The following is a 17198-nucleotide window of genomic DNA, read 5'->3' as shown; positions in this document are numbered from 1 at the left end:
CTCTGATATGAAGCCCCCATCCCCCCCCGCCAAGATGTGAATAACTGAGTAAAACTTTGAATTTTTAGGTTTTTTTAATTGTTAATCAGTACAGTTACGAGCATTGCAGTAACTGGAGGAAAGGTAATTCTGGCAATGGGACATTGCGACCATTGGCTAATCCACCACCTACTCAAAATAGACTCTAGACTCAAACAGAGGGAAGAACTGCATGTGAGGACTAATTTGCATGAGAAGTGGGAGAAATAACTAGCAAATAGGGGCTTGAGTACTAATTAGTAAAAAGATTTTGTAATAAAATGTATTCCTTTGACTGTTAAAGTCTATATAAGTAGTGTAAAGCTTTGACGAATGGGGAGCTAGCCCTTTATGGGTTACTACCTAGCTCCTTACTTTACACAAACTAGAATTAAAAAAAGAATAGAAATACTTTGCTTCAGGGTGTGAACTGGTGCTGTGCGATGGGTAACAAAAAAAAAAAAGAAAAAAAAAGAAAAAACCCGCCCACACAAAACGCTTGCTAAATTATTTTGGTGGGCAGGTCGTGCCAATCAGAACCCGCTGACAGCAGAAGGGCCGGGCCCCCGAAGGCGAAATGGCGAAAAGGCCCAGGGAGGGGCAGCCCTCAGGGGTTGGGGCTCAGCTTCCCGCCATGGCCTCCCAGGGCGGTGACACCCCCTTTCCTGAGGGGAAAGAAGAAGGAGAAGGGGGATGGAGCCGTGCCCGCCGGCTCGTCCCTCACGCCGGCTGCCATCGCAGGAGCGGCCTTCAGCGCACAACCCCTTCGTCCGGCTTTGCTGCCGCTCCCCTCCGTGACGCGATTGCAAAGCTACGTTAGAGAAATATTAATTACACTGATGTTTCACGGTGCTCCCGCCTCCAGCCCGGAAGAGCTTTCCAGCCGCGGGTAGGCGGGCGCAGGGATAACTCCCGGGGCCGCCGCGGCGGTGCCGCCCTGTCCTGTCCCGCCCTGCCCTGTAAGATGGCGGCGCGGCTGCTCCGCCTGCGCGGCCTCCTGAGGGCCGCCGGCTCCCGGCCCTTCTCCGCCCAGCCCAGGTGAGCGGGACCGGCCGTGCTGGGCAGCGCTGGGGCGGAGGGCACCGAGCCGTGAGGGTGGCTGAGCGCCCCTTGAGCTTGGCTTCCGTAAGGAGCGCGGGGTGAATGGCTTTGCCCGGCTGCTCGGGGCCGGCTGTAGGTCTGTCCGTGCTGTGTGTGCTCGGAGGGTGCGGGTGGTCTGTGTACGCGTAACGGGAGTGTTACAGGCGCTGTGTGTGGGGGGGGCCCTGGGCGAGCCCCCGGAGCCCTGGCACATCCGTGCTGTGATGTGCCGACCTTTGCCCCACTTGCCGGGAGCAGCGGGGCCCGTGCTGGCAGCAGGTGACAGTGACAGCGACAGCGGGCGCGACCTTGCCCGGGCACCGCGTTCCCCCGGGCAGCAGCCGCAGAAAGGCGGGAGCGGGATCGCTCCTTCCCGGACCTTCCTCTTGTCCTTCCCAGTATGAGAAGAAGGGAGCAGACAGGCCCTTCCCTGTGTGGCACACTTAAACAAAAGGTTGGGCTAATATAAAACTCAACATCGTCTTAAGCGGCGTTAAAAATAAGGTGGAGGTTTTGAGTGAGTCACTGTATGTCTGGCTTTGAGGGTACAAAGTATCAACAGGCAAGTTGCTGTATCTCATTTGTTCCGGATATTGTTAGAAGCAGACTCGGTGTTTCAGGGGGATTATCGCACTGGCAGAGCCTGAATAGCTCCGTGTAGTAGTAAGTAAAGACTTCTGTCTCTGTGGCAGAGTAAATAAGCATAGGCTCAGCCGAGTTCTGTAGGACTGCACACAGGTGATGTGCAGAGGAACTGAGAGACTAAGAAAATAGTTTGAGAAGGGAAAAATGAATGCCTTTTCCATGTATTCAGCTCTGTACTTAAAGTTTCTGATGTTCTGTGGCAATACAATAAAAGCAAGTCAAAGAATCCAATGCACAAATATGAGAGGTGATTTTTTATTTCAGCCTTAAACTAGTATGTCATCCTTGATGTTCCAAACCCCTACAAAAGTGTTATAACCCCTTCTCTCTTATTTCATAATTATACTGTCCTTGTTTCGTTTCTCCTACTGACATGTACCACTGTTTCAGGTTTTTTGTTGTTGTTGTTGAAGTACACTTTTGTTTTCATTAGGGTAATTTTATTACTTTACTTATATGTGTGTTATTTTTGTTTTTAATTTATTTGAACTGTTAAGAACAAACCAGCCTTGTTTTACTTCCATTTATAGCCCAGTGGAGTGCAGTGTGTGCTAGTTCTTTGTTTTTATCATGGGTATCCTTTACACCTAATGGTGTGCCAGAGTTGGGATACGAGCTGTGTTTAGTAAGACTGGAGTTTCCTCCCTTTTAAAAGGCAAAAAGGGTGCCTGTGTCCTAACAGATGCATGAATATGTCTTTTTCCAGTCCTCTGCAGACAGAACAGCATGGCACAAAGCGCCTGGAACCATCTTCTGCTAAAACTTTGACTGACATAGGCATTCGAAGGATCTTCTCATCAGATCATGATATCTTCAGGGAGAGTGCCAGGAAATTCTTTCAGGAAGAAGTCCTGCCTTTTCATGCAGAGTAAGATAACCTCCTATACATTTTTGTTTGCCAAAATTCAGTTTTCCCCAAAATGCTTTGTGTGGTGTTACTTCTGATACAGCAGGATATAAAGATTACTGGTTTTCATGTACAAGCTTTCTATTTCAAATTTACCAAATTAAAACAAACCTGTGAAAAGTCATGCATGAAGGAAAAATCACATAATCAAAATTAAATGCATCCTTTGAGCTCCAGTGTAGGCATCCTGAGCTTAGGCCCACAAGCAGACAAATGCAGTTTGCAGAGCTGCAGCAAAGTTTCCCTGCCTCTGGGATTAAATGACACAGATGTTTTTGGGATAGAGTTGGGGGGCAGTTCAGTTCCCACACTACTGGGAAATAATCACTGAAAAAGACTTTGGTCATGTGTCACTGTCTCTCTTGCAGTAAATTTTGTAGCTACATGCAAGTACCTATAGCATGGTGAGGTGAATTATGTATTACCAAGAAACTTGCAAGAAACATCTTTGAATTTCTTTATTTTTCTTTTGTCTCTGTGGAGGTACGTGCGTTGTCTGTACAGAGTAGAAGCGTTGCAATTCCACTGAACTAGAGCTAAAACTAGGGCTTTAGCCCTTATTTTAGTCATATCCAATTACATTGTACTGGTGAAAAGGAAAGAAATTAACTCAGGGTATGGTTTTGAACCAAAAGTGTCAAGCTGTAGTAGTGTCTGAAGCAATTTCTAGTTTGCTTGAAGTGAAAACAGCAAGGGATAGCAAAGGGCTTATTGTGAAATGGCCCTGCTGGATGAGAGGTTCCTGCCACAGCTGAAGTGTGTATCCACAAACAGCTGAGGTGCCTCAATTGAGTGGGTGGGAGATCATAGCTCTGGGGCAGGAATGGGCAGCAGGAGGCTTACGGCAGGGTTGGTGAGAGTTTGTTGGTTTTTTTTTTTAATCCTCAAACCACAACCTTGTAGTGGTATGCTCTTCCACTGCACAGTCATATTCTGTTCATAAAACCAGATGTTTTCCCTCATTTTGTGTTGGAAGGACTTCCAGAGCAGGTTTGTGGACATGTATTGGCTCTGCTTGAGGTTGCTGAAGATCCTATTTGCCATCTTGCTGATGCAACAATTTCTTAGGGAGGCTGTATCAAGTTCAGCTTGTATTATTGCATCACTTCAGTGGCCTCTGAACCACTCTTTTCTCACACCTTTCCAGGAATCAAGGAGGCCTCAGGCACAGAACATTAATTGTCTGAGCTGAGGTGAAGAAATAAATGTAGCATCAATAATGCAATTGTGGATTATTGGGAGGAGGAGAAGCTTTGGTGCTGGGTGAAGTAGAGACAGGAATGTCCGTGAAAGTAGGGGGAAAGAGAAGATGGTAAAAAGAGATTGAAGATTCCCAGTGTAGGAGCAAAAGCTCTGTGAATTAGCTTAAATTCTGGAAAAGAGATTTAAGATTTCCAGTGTAGGAGCAAGAGCTCTGTGAATCAACTTAAATACTGGAGCAGCTTGCCCAGAGAGCCTGTGGCTGCTCCATCTCTGGGAGTGAACAAAGCCAGGTTGGATGGGACTTAGGGCAACCTGGGCTAGTGAAAGGTGTCCCTGCCCATGGAAGGGGGTCAGGACTGGATGAGCTTTAAGGTCCCTCCCAATCCAACCATTCTGTGATTCTAGGGTTCTGGTTTTTTATGTAGGATAAGATACTTGATTAACTGCAGGTAAATAGCTGTGGTATAGCTCTGCTGCACACAGGTGTGTCAGAGGAACATCTCTGATATAATCTGTTTACCATATAATTTTTTAGTTGTGGCATTAGGAGAAAAAAGAAAACCTGGACCATTAATGGCCATCCCTATTGAGTTGGCAAACCCCATAAAGAGGCACTAATTTTCCAGGAATAGGTGATTCCTGTCCTGCTGACAGTTGCAAGCTGTCAGCAGATAAGCCTCAACTATCTGTTTAAACAAACTTGAAAGTACCTTAAAGCAGTAATTTACCAAGATGCAGTACTGACTCATAAGAAGTGCACAGGGACAGATTTTTATACAAAACTGACTAATATGGTATCATTTGGTTCTGATAAAGCATTTTTCATTGGTAGAGTTGAAACCTTTGAAATATAATGATGTGTTATTCTCATTTTTTATGTGGGTAAATGTACATGTATAAATGGAATGTTAGGAGGATAAAGACCTGCCTGTAATTATCCAGATGGCTGGGGCTAAATTGCCTAAATCTCAGTCTGGTGTAAGAGTCATAACAAGCCTTAATGAAATCTTGTCAGGTTGCACACTGGCAGCAGGAGCTCGGACTTGTTTTGGAGTTGGCGTCCCTGCAATGCCGGTGTCATCTGTGGACTTGAAGATAAGAAGCTCTGTGGTTAAGGCACTGCTTCTTGACTGTGACATGGAACTGTCTGTGTCCCTTCACGCTGTCTGCTGGTGTTCCAGTGTGAAGCAGCAGCCGTGACAGATAAACAGGAGCACGTGGGGGGTTCAGTGTGTGACCCTGGCTTTGTGTTCATTCCACAGGTGGGAGAAGGATGGCCAAGTGAGCAGGGAGCTCTGGGAAAAAGCTGGACAGCAGGGCTTGCTGGGTGTTGCTGTTGCTGAAAAGCATGGAGGCATTGGAGCAGATATTCTCTCTTCAGCCGTTGTCTGGGAGGAGCAGTGAGTACTGCATGCTTCAGGAAGAATTTCAATGTTCTTATTGTTTGTAACTGTATTTTTTTTAATAAGTTATCCTAATCGTGGACTACATTTTCTTACAGAAAATGATGTTGTCTTTGCTGTGGAAAGGATAGTTTACGTATATGTAAATTCCTCCTGTTTTATGTATTCTGTATCATTGTTTGAGTAGCAGTGGCTTTGTGACTGGGGGAAGCCTTTTTTATAGCCTGGTAGGTTATGTACCCATTTGGCTGTGAAATTAAATTCTGTACATAATGGTAAAAGATCTGAGACTTCTGTGTAGTGGGGTTCTCTTCATTACTGTCTCTGTGTTGTAACGGTGCAAGTTCAGTGTTCAAGTCTTTGGTAGGACTTTTCTCTGAACTTCCCCCTCCCCTTTTTTTCCAGGATGTATGTTAACTGTACAGGCCCAGGGTTCGGCCTTCATTCAGATATAGTCATGCCCTACATTGCGAACTATGGCACTGAAGAACAGATTAAACGCTTTATCCCCCAGATGGTTGCAGGCAAATGCATTGGAGCTATTGCCATGACAGAACCTGGGGCTGGCAGGTAAGCCAAATACTAAAACAGTGGTCTCAACATTATTTGCTGTCTGTTGCTTTGTCAGTGAAAAACATTCTGAGCCTCCTGGTTAGTTACTTTACAGACTAGACTATCCCACGTTATAGGCAAGACTCAAAAAACCTGTTATAGATTACTTTATTACAGCTTTGTAGTTTCAAGATAGTAGCTCAGAATCCATTTATGTATTGTCCCACTGTGGGCAAATATGCTTTGTACTTGCTTCTGTAGTCTTGAGTTTATAGTTATCAACTTGCTTGCATGTGAACATACTTAATATGGGAAAAAAAGTGGGAAATTACATACTTTGGTAAAGAAGGCTTGGCTTTACTGTTAGCTTTTTCTCTAGAACAGAACACCTTGTTTTCCTTTCCTTTGAATCCTTTCAGAGAAATGTCCCTCCTTGCCCAGCACACATTTGGAGTAGACACTACTGATCTGGCCAGTTTGCAAAGGAGAGAGGGACACATGAAGTGGAAAACCTGTTAGGTTTCTACAAATGGCAGATGTTGCTCATGGCTCTTCACAGAGCCTCCTGATCAGGATTGAGCCTGTGAAGAGGATTGGTTTTATCTGCCATTTGTTGTCTGAGGTGTACTGTGTAAGTGGATGCTGACCTGTTGATGTCAGTGCTTGCATTGCACCACCTCCCACAAGCAGGGATGGGGAAATGGGGCTTCATGCTCCTGTATGGTTGCATAGATTTATCATCCTTTTCCACACCCTGCTTATGGTTTCTGTTACACTCAGCTTTTTCATGGTGTCTCACTATTCTTTCATTGAGCTCATGTCTGGATGGTATAAAATCTATCTTATTGTGTACTGGATAGAATCCAAGATACAATTTGCAGCTTCTGGAATGGTTTTGTGAAGGACCTTTTGAATTCTGTTTCAGTGACTTGCAGGGAGTACGGACATATGCAAAAAAAGATGGAAGTGACTGGATTCTTAATGGGAGTAAGGTAAGTGCACTGACATACATGCTGCTCATAGGCTTTAGGAACTGAACACATTTAGCTGAATGCAGCAGGATGTGCTCTGCTCTCAGCATCTCCTCCCAATCATTTTACTATTTGTTTGGGGTTTTTTGTGTGGGTTATGTTGTAGGTGGGTTTTTTTTTTTTTCCAGTTGCCTTTTTTTATAGGTCTTGAGATATGTCTGTAGGCAATTTACAAACTGATTTATGGGAAGGTTTGTATAAGTTGTTTTTTGTAGCCTATTAAAAGGCTTATTTTCCCTTAAACTGTGAATGAGTGGGGGGAAAAATGGGCTGTGCAGTATGAACAGTATGGTTGTTAGTACTGATGTTTAGCAATAAAATATATATACTACTTCTGTGAAATCTTCTGTGGCCTGAGTGAAAACTTGATTTGCCACAATGCAATCTTTATTCAGGAGCTTGCTGGTCTTGTTAGAAAAAAAACAAAACAGCTGCATCAGATGCTCTCACTGTGGTGTCAAGTTGTGGCAAAGCAGTTTTTTCATTACCATAATGAAAAATAAGGCAGAAATAGTGTTGAAGTGGGAGTGTAGATTCAACAGACCATTTTTTTCAAAGCTATGAAATGTCTTAATCTTCTTTTGTACTACTGCTGATAACATAGTAGTGATAGAGACTTCTGATCTTAGCAGAATTTCAGTGGTGACAATGTGTGTAAGCAGATATATGTGCACAGGTGCTGAAAAGGTGCCCATGCCACTCATTTGAAGCCACACAGGACAGAAAGCGGTCTTTGGCTGGATTTAAGATGGATCCATTTGACCAGGCTCATGAGTTGTTCTGCAGGGTAATAGTAAACAGTTGTGACAAGAAGTTGTTGATAGTTTTGAGTGTTATGCCTAAATAATTTAATTTCTAGACAAGAGAACCTCTGTGTCTATTTAATATCTACATTTGATACTATATTCCTTCTTTATCATGGGACAGACAGAAGAAACAGATCTGTGCATTCTTTAACTTCACACTTCTGTCCCTTCACAATACTTCCCAAATTAATGTCTGCCTTGTTCCTAAACACTTAGTATCTAAAGCTTGAAATTCTTCTGGACACTTGAACTTTGCCTTTCAGTTCACCTTTGAAAGTGGCAGTGTAATTTTACTTTCTGCTGCTTGGTGATCTCTTGTAACCTCTATCCACCTTGCTTTATTCTAAATTCTTTTTTTTTTTTGCAGACGTTCATCACTAATGGTTGGATGAGCGACGTGGTGATCGTGGTTGCGGTTACAAACCGGGAGGCCCGATCCCCTGCTCATGGGATCAGCCTTTTTCTGGTGGAAAATGGAACAAAAGGTTTCATCAAAGGGCGCAAACTTCACAAAATTGGCCTGAAAGCTCAAGTGAGTTCATTCAGCCTCTAATGCAATGGATTTGGAGAAAGTCTAAACCCACTTAATGCCTGGCAAATGCTTAATAAATATAAGATGGAACTATGGTTCCGTTCTAATTGTTAGACTTCAGAGCACAAACATGCAATGTAATGGATCCTGATTTTCCTGTGGAAGTCTGAAGCATGTAATGTACAAAGAGAGGCTGAGGAAGCTGGATGCATTTACTTGGAAGAAGCCTGAAAGAACAGGAATTTACTGATGTGTTTAGCTATAGAGATGCTGGGGCCTGTTCCTTTTTTGAGGAGGAGAGTGGCAAAGGACATAAATTACATTGAGGAAAATTCTTAGTAGGTATTAGGAAAAAAGGTCCACCAGGAAAGTGGTTGGATACTTGCACAGGGGCTGAGAGAGGCCCTGGAGCCTTCATCTTTTGAGCTTTGGGAGGCTTAACTAGACAAGGCCCTCAGCTGATTGTTTTTCTGGAGCTGCTCTGAATAGGATGTAAGCTAAATGACTTCTGGAGGATCCTTCCAGGCTAAATCTGGGATTTCAAGTTAAAGTGCACAGTAGCAAGAAAACAATAGGGAAAAATTAGTTTACTGGGATGAGAGTGTCAGACTCAACTGTTGCCTTTCAAATCCTCTTAGGACACAGCAGAGCTGTTTTTTGAAGATGTGCGGTTGCCAGCCAGTGCCTTGCTTGGAAAAGAGAACAAAGGCTTCTACTATCTGATGGCAGAGCTGCCTCAGGTAAAAGGAATGTGAGTGTTTGCTGTCTGCAGGAAGAATAGAGAGACAGATTTTGTCATTAGATGTGAAGTTCATGTGTTGTGGTGAGCCACCTGGGTTGCTGAAGCGGGATGCCTTTGTAAAACCCCAAAACATTTCTATGTGTTAAGCTCACAGGAGAAATAGCAACCAGATATTCTCAAGAGGTCAAAATTATACAAGTTTACTGGCAAAATGTAGAAAATCAAGGAACTTTGACACAGGATGTAGTGCAACACCCAATTAACATAAAACCCTTGCCTTAACAATAACTTAGTCTGTTTAACTTAACAACCTTTACACCTGTCCAATGTTACGTTACCCAAAATTTTCCATGAAAAGAGAATTAGAAGAAGAAAGGGAGAAAGATAGAAAAAATACAGAAAAACACACATGTAACTACCAACTCCTGAGTTCCAGTGATAATGAGGTAGAGACTCCCCCTTGAGGTCAGCCTTTTAAACCCCAGAGCCACCATGGCCCTCCCAGATGGGACCATGTTCACTCAGCCACTCAGGAGCTGGCTTTGGCAAGAGTGGGGCACTGCCTGCAGTGTGCCACAACTGACAGACACTGCAGGGCTGGGCTGGGTGCTGTGGTGTGCAGAGCAGGGCCCGTCCTGCCCCCCTGCCCCCACACATGCATCCCAAAATGTCTCAAGACATCAATCTTTACCAGTCTCTGACAGTCTTGTGTGCAATGTTTCATTGATACTGCTGGTTTTTAACTGAAGCATACAGTGCTAGGTGTAGGATTCTTTGGGCATTGCTGAAAGTGTTGATATCCCACCAGCTCAAAGACAGATCTCTTGATCAGCAACCCAGCTATTGAAAAACCTGAGGGTAGTGTATTAAAAAGAACAGACCACAGATTTCTTGTGTACTTCTAGTATGGAAGCACTTTTCTCAGTAAATTAAGTATAGCTTGGACATCTCTGATCCATTTGGCATTCTCTTTCAAGAAACAAGCACTGCTGTTTTAACTCTTCTGCAAGTAGAAGCATATTAAAGTTACTTGGAATTCTGTTCATACAACAAAGTAAAGAAATTGTTTAGCTGCCAAAAAACCTTGCTACTTTACAAATCAGTTTATGAAGTTTTGGAATTATTTTGGAGGACAAGGAGGCAATGTTTTCCAAAATGTGTCTGTGCTTTGTCAAGGCTACGACATACTTGCTTTATTTGGTAGGGATCATATTTTTTAATTTTATAGTGTGAGTAAATATAAAACCTGATCAAAGGAAATCTTTTAATGCTTTAAATAGATGTCGCATGAACAGATTCAATGCAATGCATGAGACTGTTTCCATGTTGCCAGAAAATATTGTGCATGTAGTTTTTGTTTTTCGCTGTGCAATGAAGGAAAAACAAGACCTTTTTTGTAGTTTTTTTTTTCCCCTAGAGTTGTCCTACTGAAATTGTTAAATATAGTTGTTGTTTTAGCTGAGCAGTGGAAGCCAATAATTGAAACAGAATCTGATGGGAATATTTCAGTCAGTAAGATTCCTGTGGTCAATCTGTAGCTATTTTTTGAGTCATTGAGATGGAGCATTACGCCAGTAAAGCCTTAAAAGTGAGCTTTAGACAGCAAGGCATTTGTCCAACTCATTAATTTCAGTAATGCAGTATGTCTGGTTTGATGTTTTATGTGACTTCTGCTCCCACTCCCTTAATGAACAGCACTGAACATCTGTGTCCTAATTGTGCATCTGATGTGGAGAAATGTAGGACTAACTCAACTGCATTCTGTAATTTGTGTTTCAAAAGGAAAGACTGCTAATTGCTGATATGGCTCTTGCTAGCTGTGAATTCATGTTTGAAGAAACAAGGAATTATGTGAGGCAAAGAAAAGCTTTTGGGAAGACAATTGCACATTTGCAGGTGAGTTAGAACTGAGCTGCTTGCGTACAGATTCTAGTGTGTGTTTGCTGTACAGCTGTGCACGTGAAGTAGTGACCAAGTGAAAATTACTGGGCTGTTTTGAAAGGGTCATTTTCAAAGCTTTCCCTGGGGTAGGTTTCTGCCTCTGTGACTGTTTTTCATTTTTGAAATGCAAAAATAATAATTTTAAAGAAAAGCCTTAATGTTTATATCTTATGACTTGGGTAGTAACATCCCAGCAGTGCTGCTTCTGAGAGGGAAGTAGGTAGGCAGGAAGTATCCTGGCTCCTTGCTGCAGCTGAAGAATGATTCCCTTGTTCATCTGAGGCTTGCATTTTACTGCCAGAGGCTCTAATCACAGGGTCCATCACACCTGCCTCTATTTGTCTGTGCCTGAAATCCTGGGGGCAGCCTGTGCAGGTGTTCCTCTGCACACAGAGCATTGCAGAAACATTATTTTGGATGCCCCTGGAGGAGGGGGACTCCCAGCAGTGACCTTGCTGCCCGAGTGCTGTGGAGGCGCTTTATGAATGTTGGGATGAGATTCCTCAGCCAGCAGCAGTCTGGGTGTTTGTGTAGGTGCATGTAAAAATGTTGGGTGATGCTCTGTGGGCAGAGCTCCCTCCTGATGGGGGTAGGTAATTGAATTTTGAGATGTTTGTGCCTACACTCTGCGGTCATAAAATAGATGTTGCTTTCCACAGGATTGCTGTACTACAGTTTTCCTGACAAGGACATAAACTCTTAGGGCTGAAGGAGGCCAAGCTCCTCCATGTTTGGTTTATAGGATAGAACTGACTCATATAGGCTAAAGATGTTGGCTGCCTCTTTTTTTGATATGCTTTTGAAATATTTAACAAAAAATTCCATTTCTACATCTTGAGACTTTGTTTGTCAAGCTCAAATCTTTAGTTGTGAAGAGCACCAGAGCTGAAACTTTAGGAGGCTGGAATGCTAGATATCCTTCAGGGGATTATGATCTTCATAGTTTTTAAAGTTAACCTTCAGGAATCCGTAATTCCAGATGGAAATTTCACTGTGTGACTGAAACACAAAAGAGCTGAATTTTAGCTTGTTTAAATGTAGGTAGGAGATGCTTCCTATTTGTAGTAGTTCACTCTGCAGAGATCTCCAAAATAGTTTCCCTTTTTAGGCTAAGCCACCAGCAGGTGGACAGTAAATTTCAAAAAGTATATTCTTTTTGCCAGAATAATGAATTTCTGCATATCTCTTTTTGTTGCTGATGACTTGAGTGTGCATATTATAAATAATTTTTTCCAATTAGAGCTCTGCCTTGGGCTAATTCATTTAGTCATGCCATGTTACAGCATTTGAAATGAATTCTTTCCTTGTAGTAGTACACTGGTCCAGTGTATTTATTGTCAAGGGAAGCAATTTTTTTTTTCTTAATATATATTTCTAGAACTGAAATAAGAAAGAGCTTTTATTAGTGGGTGATGTTTTTATCCCCTCCCTACCAGAATTACAAGAAGGGGGTTGAATGCCTGCCTGGTCTGGTCTTACATAACCTTATGATAGATTTTACATCTTCTATCTAAACCTGTTTTCCAATGTGACAGGATTAGGTGCTGAGAAACTTTGATATTCTAAAATTCCTTTTATTTTTTGCTTCAGTCTCTTTGCATGTAGCTTAAACTCTGAAGAATACATAGAAAAAACATTCAACAGATGATGAAGTGTTATTAATTGGGAAAGTTCATGGCTCTACAGAGTGAAAGGACATTCCCTCGCCAGAGGGAGCCGAGAGTGACAGAGCACTCTGGGCCTTCTGCCATGTGCTCTCTAGGAATTTGTTTTCCCCTTCTCTTGTGCTTTTTCTCTTAAATTTGTGTTTGGAGTTGACCTTGAGATGTAAAGAGCAGCAACTTTGTCTAATAGGACTAGTGAATACATAATTGTCTGGTGTCTTCTGATGTACAAAGCCAAAGTTTGAAATAGCAATTGCTGACAGCAATCCTTTTGGAAAATGCTGTGTTTTCTACCTAAAGTACAGTGTACTTATTTCCTCTCCCCTCTCTATCCTCTTCCAAAACAAGACAATACAGCACAAGTTGGCTGAAATAAAGACTCAGATTTGTGTGGGCCGAGCTTTTGTGGACAGCTGTTTGCAGCTGCATGCAGACAAACGCCTTGACTCTGCCACAGTCTCCATGGCCAAGTACTGGTATGTGCTCACAGTCATCTGGGGGTGTCACTTGCATGGTCTTAACTCTAATGATGTGGGCAGCAAAAGTCAGAGTTACATTGAAAACTAGGGTTGTTTAACGAGATCCATTTCAAAATAAAGGCATGCTTTTAAAATAGGCTTCCATTAATTACAAGATTACATGCCTCTGCTTTAGCTTTAAGTAAAAGCAAGTGCTCCAATGGTGTTTAGACAAAAATTTGCATTTTATTGTTAGCAAATTGTTGTTGGGTGGTTTTTTCATTTTCTTTGGTGTTTTTTTTTAATGCGGTATATGGCTTTTTGTTTTTAAAGCAAAATGTGAATATTTGGAGCCAAATTTACATATATTTGAAGCTCTATGATACTGTTTAGTTAGTATTGCTTAAGAATAGCTGTTTGGCCTAGCCAGTTTTTAAAGCTATCTGGTTTTGGGAAGAAATAGTTGGCTACAGCTGGTGCTGTAACTGAGACTGAACAGTGCTTTCCTATATTGTCCAGAACTACTTTTCCCTCAGCCTGTACTTGGTGGTGTCATGTGTTAACTTAGTTTTACCAGAGCAAAACAACTGGAAGCACCTAAGGTAGTGGTACATGAATTTGTATAGTTATAGCTTGTTGCAAACATGGGAGGAAAAAGCCACATGAGACACGAGCAAAGAAGTTAATGGAAGATACACACGGTTAGAGTTTTTAGGCTTTTCAAAGTAAGTATAGGGGAAATGTGCAGAAATATTTACAATGGAAGGAAGGGTTCTGAGGGCTCTTCCTGGCAGTGATTACCTAGAAGTACCAGGTACAGAAGCAGAGGCATTCCATTTCAAGGGGGAGGAAGCAGCTAATGCCAGCTGAGATATGCAGACTCATTCCCTCAACAAATTTCCCTAAGCAAGGCTTTTGAAAATCCCTCACTTTCACAGCTGTTTACCAGCATGATTTGTTGTGGGTTTCCTCTTTCCCCAGTGGTGTCCCTGTGACCCTTCCATAAGACTCACTTAAATGGTCCAGAAAATGCTTGAATGTAGAATTGCTTTATTCCCTAATGTAGTGGGACATTCTCTCCAGTCTTGAATTTTCCTTCAAACTTTTTGTATAGGCAGTGACTTGAGTTAGAGCTTTGAAGGATTTTAAAACCTGGTTTGTGCATCTCTTTTCTTATCTGGAAAAGGTCTGTAGGGTTGTTTTGGTTTGGTTTTTCTTGTGGTGATAGGTTGTGATACATACCTAAAATTTTGAATTTGAGAATATATTTAGGAAGGACAGTAGCAGTAGCTCACAGCTGCAGAATTACATTTGGTATAATAAACTGTAAGGATTTTAATGAATGAGGGGATGGTTTGGGGAAAAGACCATTATTCCAGGAGAAGCAATTAGCTTTTCATTTTCATTTCTTCTGTTGCCACTGAAAGCTGTATGCTTAGAAAGTGGTTTTTTTCATGTCTTCTAACTACAGCTTGAGCTGGAAAAAAATTAATTTCTTTTTTTGCTACTAAATCCATATTTTTTAGTCAACAAATGCTGTTGGAGAATTACAGTATGTTTTAAGAATTGAAGGCTATTGCAGTAAAAGCTCTTGTGAAAGTATTGCAGAAAATAAATTATGCCCAGGTGATGGTTATGCTCAAAGCGTATCCTGGTGTGTTGCTAATGGCAGTGGTGGGGGGAAGCCTGGATTATTGTTAATTTCTGACAAAGCTGAGTGATTTGGCAAGAAAAGAGACTCTACCAACTTGCTTCACAAAAGGAATCTCTTGGCTCGTGAGAAAGGTAAACAAGCCTGTCTGTTTTGAAACCTTTCCTTCTCCAAAAGCTGTCTCATAAAGGGAACAAACCTTTAATGCATTCAACTGAGCAGTATTTATTCCTTACTAATGATATTATGTTTTTGTCTTGTGAACATATCTTTATCTTTTGCAACATCATGTCCTTCTAACAGCAAATTTCCTTTTGGCCATTTAAGGTGTTCTGATCTCCAGAACAGCGTGGCTACCCAGTGTGTACAGATGCACGGAGGATGGGGGTACATGTGGGAGTATCCAATTGCAAAGTAAGTGTAACTTTTCACACTGTATGATGAAAGATTACCTGCAAAGTCAAATGAGGCACTTCCTCTGCATCTGTGTGTTTGTTGTTAAGTGTTGGCAGTGATTTACTGTTCATTTTCTCATTGTATTTAATTGAAATTACTGTACAGATGTCTGCAAGAAGGCTTTGTTTTAGTTCTCCAAATAACTCAAAATCTGTTCAGCAATTATTGTCTGGGATTTTTTTCACAAAAGTTGTTTTTTTTAGAAGAAAATTTTAATTGAAGAAACAGCAGCAAAACTATAAAAAGTGGAAATGAGGGGAGCTAGTTTTATGTTTTATCTGAAATTAAATGCATATGGGTGAAGAAAACATATTTCTTCTACCACTGAGTATCAAGTAATTAAATCAAGGGCATAACTGGCATACATTCAGCTTTATTACACCTTTTAAAATGAAAAAGTAAAGAGATTTATATGTAGACAAAGAAATTTGCCATTCCCATTTTTTTCTGACATGAATTTGGAGCCATTTTTGAAGCTTTTGTATATATCCTTGTGTGTTAGCTGTGGAGTTTGTGTACAGGCTATGTGACACACTAAGCAGAGATTTTGTGCTGTTTTTATTAAATATGTCAAAGAGGTGGTAATCTGACAGTAGAAGTAGCAAACACAGGACTGCTGTGTAGTTGTCACAAGTAAGCTAATTTTTTTAACTGAGGAAGTTTATCTTTTATTTAAATTTTAAATACATTGAGTATGAAATGTTCCTTTAAAATAACTTGTTCCTCCATGTTTTCATGGAGTGTAATTGTGATCTGCACTGTCTTGTTAAAGGAAGGCCAGTTGGGGTGTCCTTGAACCCCCCCCGCTTGTCTGTGTGTACAGTAGTTCCCCACACAGGGTTTTATTATCTCTGAGGTCCAGTAAGAAGTAGATTTCCAGAGAATGCCACGTTGCTCCTGTGTGAGGAAGCAGAATGGAGATGAAAAAGCTCTGTCATCACCCTATGTGCTGTCACCAGGAACAAGAATTGGGAGTGGAGTAGCAGCAGGAGTCTGGGTTTATAGGGCTTTATTTTTTTTGTTTAATTAGAGGCAATAGTGGAGACTTTACACTATAAACAAACAGGGAAGAGATGCTGACCCAGTTCCTGATTTGGCACACAACACCCTGGAAAGTTGTAATATTCAATAGGTAGTTGAATCCTCTTAGAAAATAAGAACTACTTTTATCAATGGGAAGAATATACTTTGAAAAGAGGGATCGCTAAAAATAAAATGCTCCTTATTTTTTTTTTCTTATGTGGTCATTCTGAGGCATTGTTTGTAATATTTCCTTGTTTTGTTTTTTTTCTTCCCTCAGAGCTTTTGTGGATGCCCGTGTTCAGCCAATCTATGGTGGTACCAATGAAATAATGAAAGAACTTATTGCTAGAGACATTGTCAGTGACAAGTAGGGCAGATGATTGCTACTTTGCAGAGTCTTGCAGAATCCTTTTCTATATTAATATATGGCGTAAAATCAGACACCAGAATGTAAGTAAAATAAATATGCTGTAAAATGTTCTTTAAAGGAAGTGACACTTAAAGCACATGTTAGTAATGAAAATGTGGTCACATGCAGGATATCTAATATATAATGAACGTAAAATTTAAATGTCTTTGTACAACACGGAGTATTCTCTGGGTGTCAAGAGCTGCAGTAGTGAAAGGCAATTTTATCTCTGGAACTCTTGGTCTTTTAGACCTGAACCCATTGTGTTGAATCCAAACCTTGCTTTTCAGAATCTAATCTCGAGAGAAACCATATAACAAATAAACAAAATTAAATATTAATGTAACTTCGAATTTGTATTTCCCCTTGAGAAGCAGAACTTGACACTCTTGCTGTTGTTGCCATACACCTGCTCACTGTGCAGAACCTGCCTGCCGTGCAGCTGACCCCTATGTTTACATCTAACCCGAAATGCCTTATTTTAATTACTTTGGTCAAATAAACATAATAAAGCATTTCTATGCAATCTCACGCTTGTCTGCGGTTACTTCAAAGCCCGCGGGGAAACGGGGCTTCTCCCTCTGCGCCCGCGTTCACCTCAGGGCGCTGAGGGGGAGTTCGGAGGGAGGCAGTGTGATGCAGTTGAACTTGAGGGCTATTTATTGGCGCAGTAACTC

General features: G+C 41.6%; 1 protein-coding gene across 1 annotated transcript; it reads left to right on the top strand.

Moving 5' to 3' along the window:
• Positions 1-898: 898 nt before the first annotated feature.
• ACADL (acyl-CoA dehydrogenase long chain) lies at positions 899-17052 on the top strand. The gene is made up of 11 exons (XM_084209082.1): positions 899-1056; positions 2450-2611; positions 5116-5253; positions 5662-5826; positions 6734-6800; positions 8013-8177; positions 8816-8917; positions 10702-10815; positions 12873-13000; positions 14961-15047; positions 16390-17052. The coding sequence occupies exons 1-11, from the start codon at positions 983-985 to the stop codon at positions 16481-16483; spliced, it is 1296 nt and encodes a 431-aa protein (XP_084065208.1). The 5' UTR covers positions 899-982; the 3' UTR covers positions 16484-17052.
• Positions 17053-17198: the final 146 nt, after the last annotated feature.

The sequence above is a fragment of the Fringilla coelebs genome, assembly GCF_963513975.1.
Source record: "Fringilla coelebs genome assembly, chromosome: 7".
In the NCBI taxonomy this organism is placed as follows: Eukaryota; Metazoa; Chordata; class Aves; order Passeriformes; family Fringillidae; genus Fringilla; species Fringilla coelebs.
The sequence above is the reverse complement of the archived record's forward strand: the minus strand, read 5'-3'. Positions and strand labels throughout refer to the sequence as shown.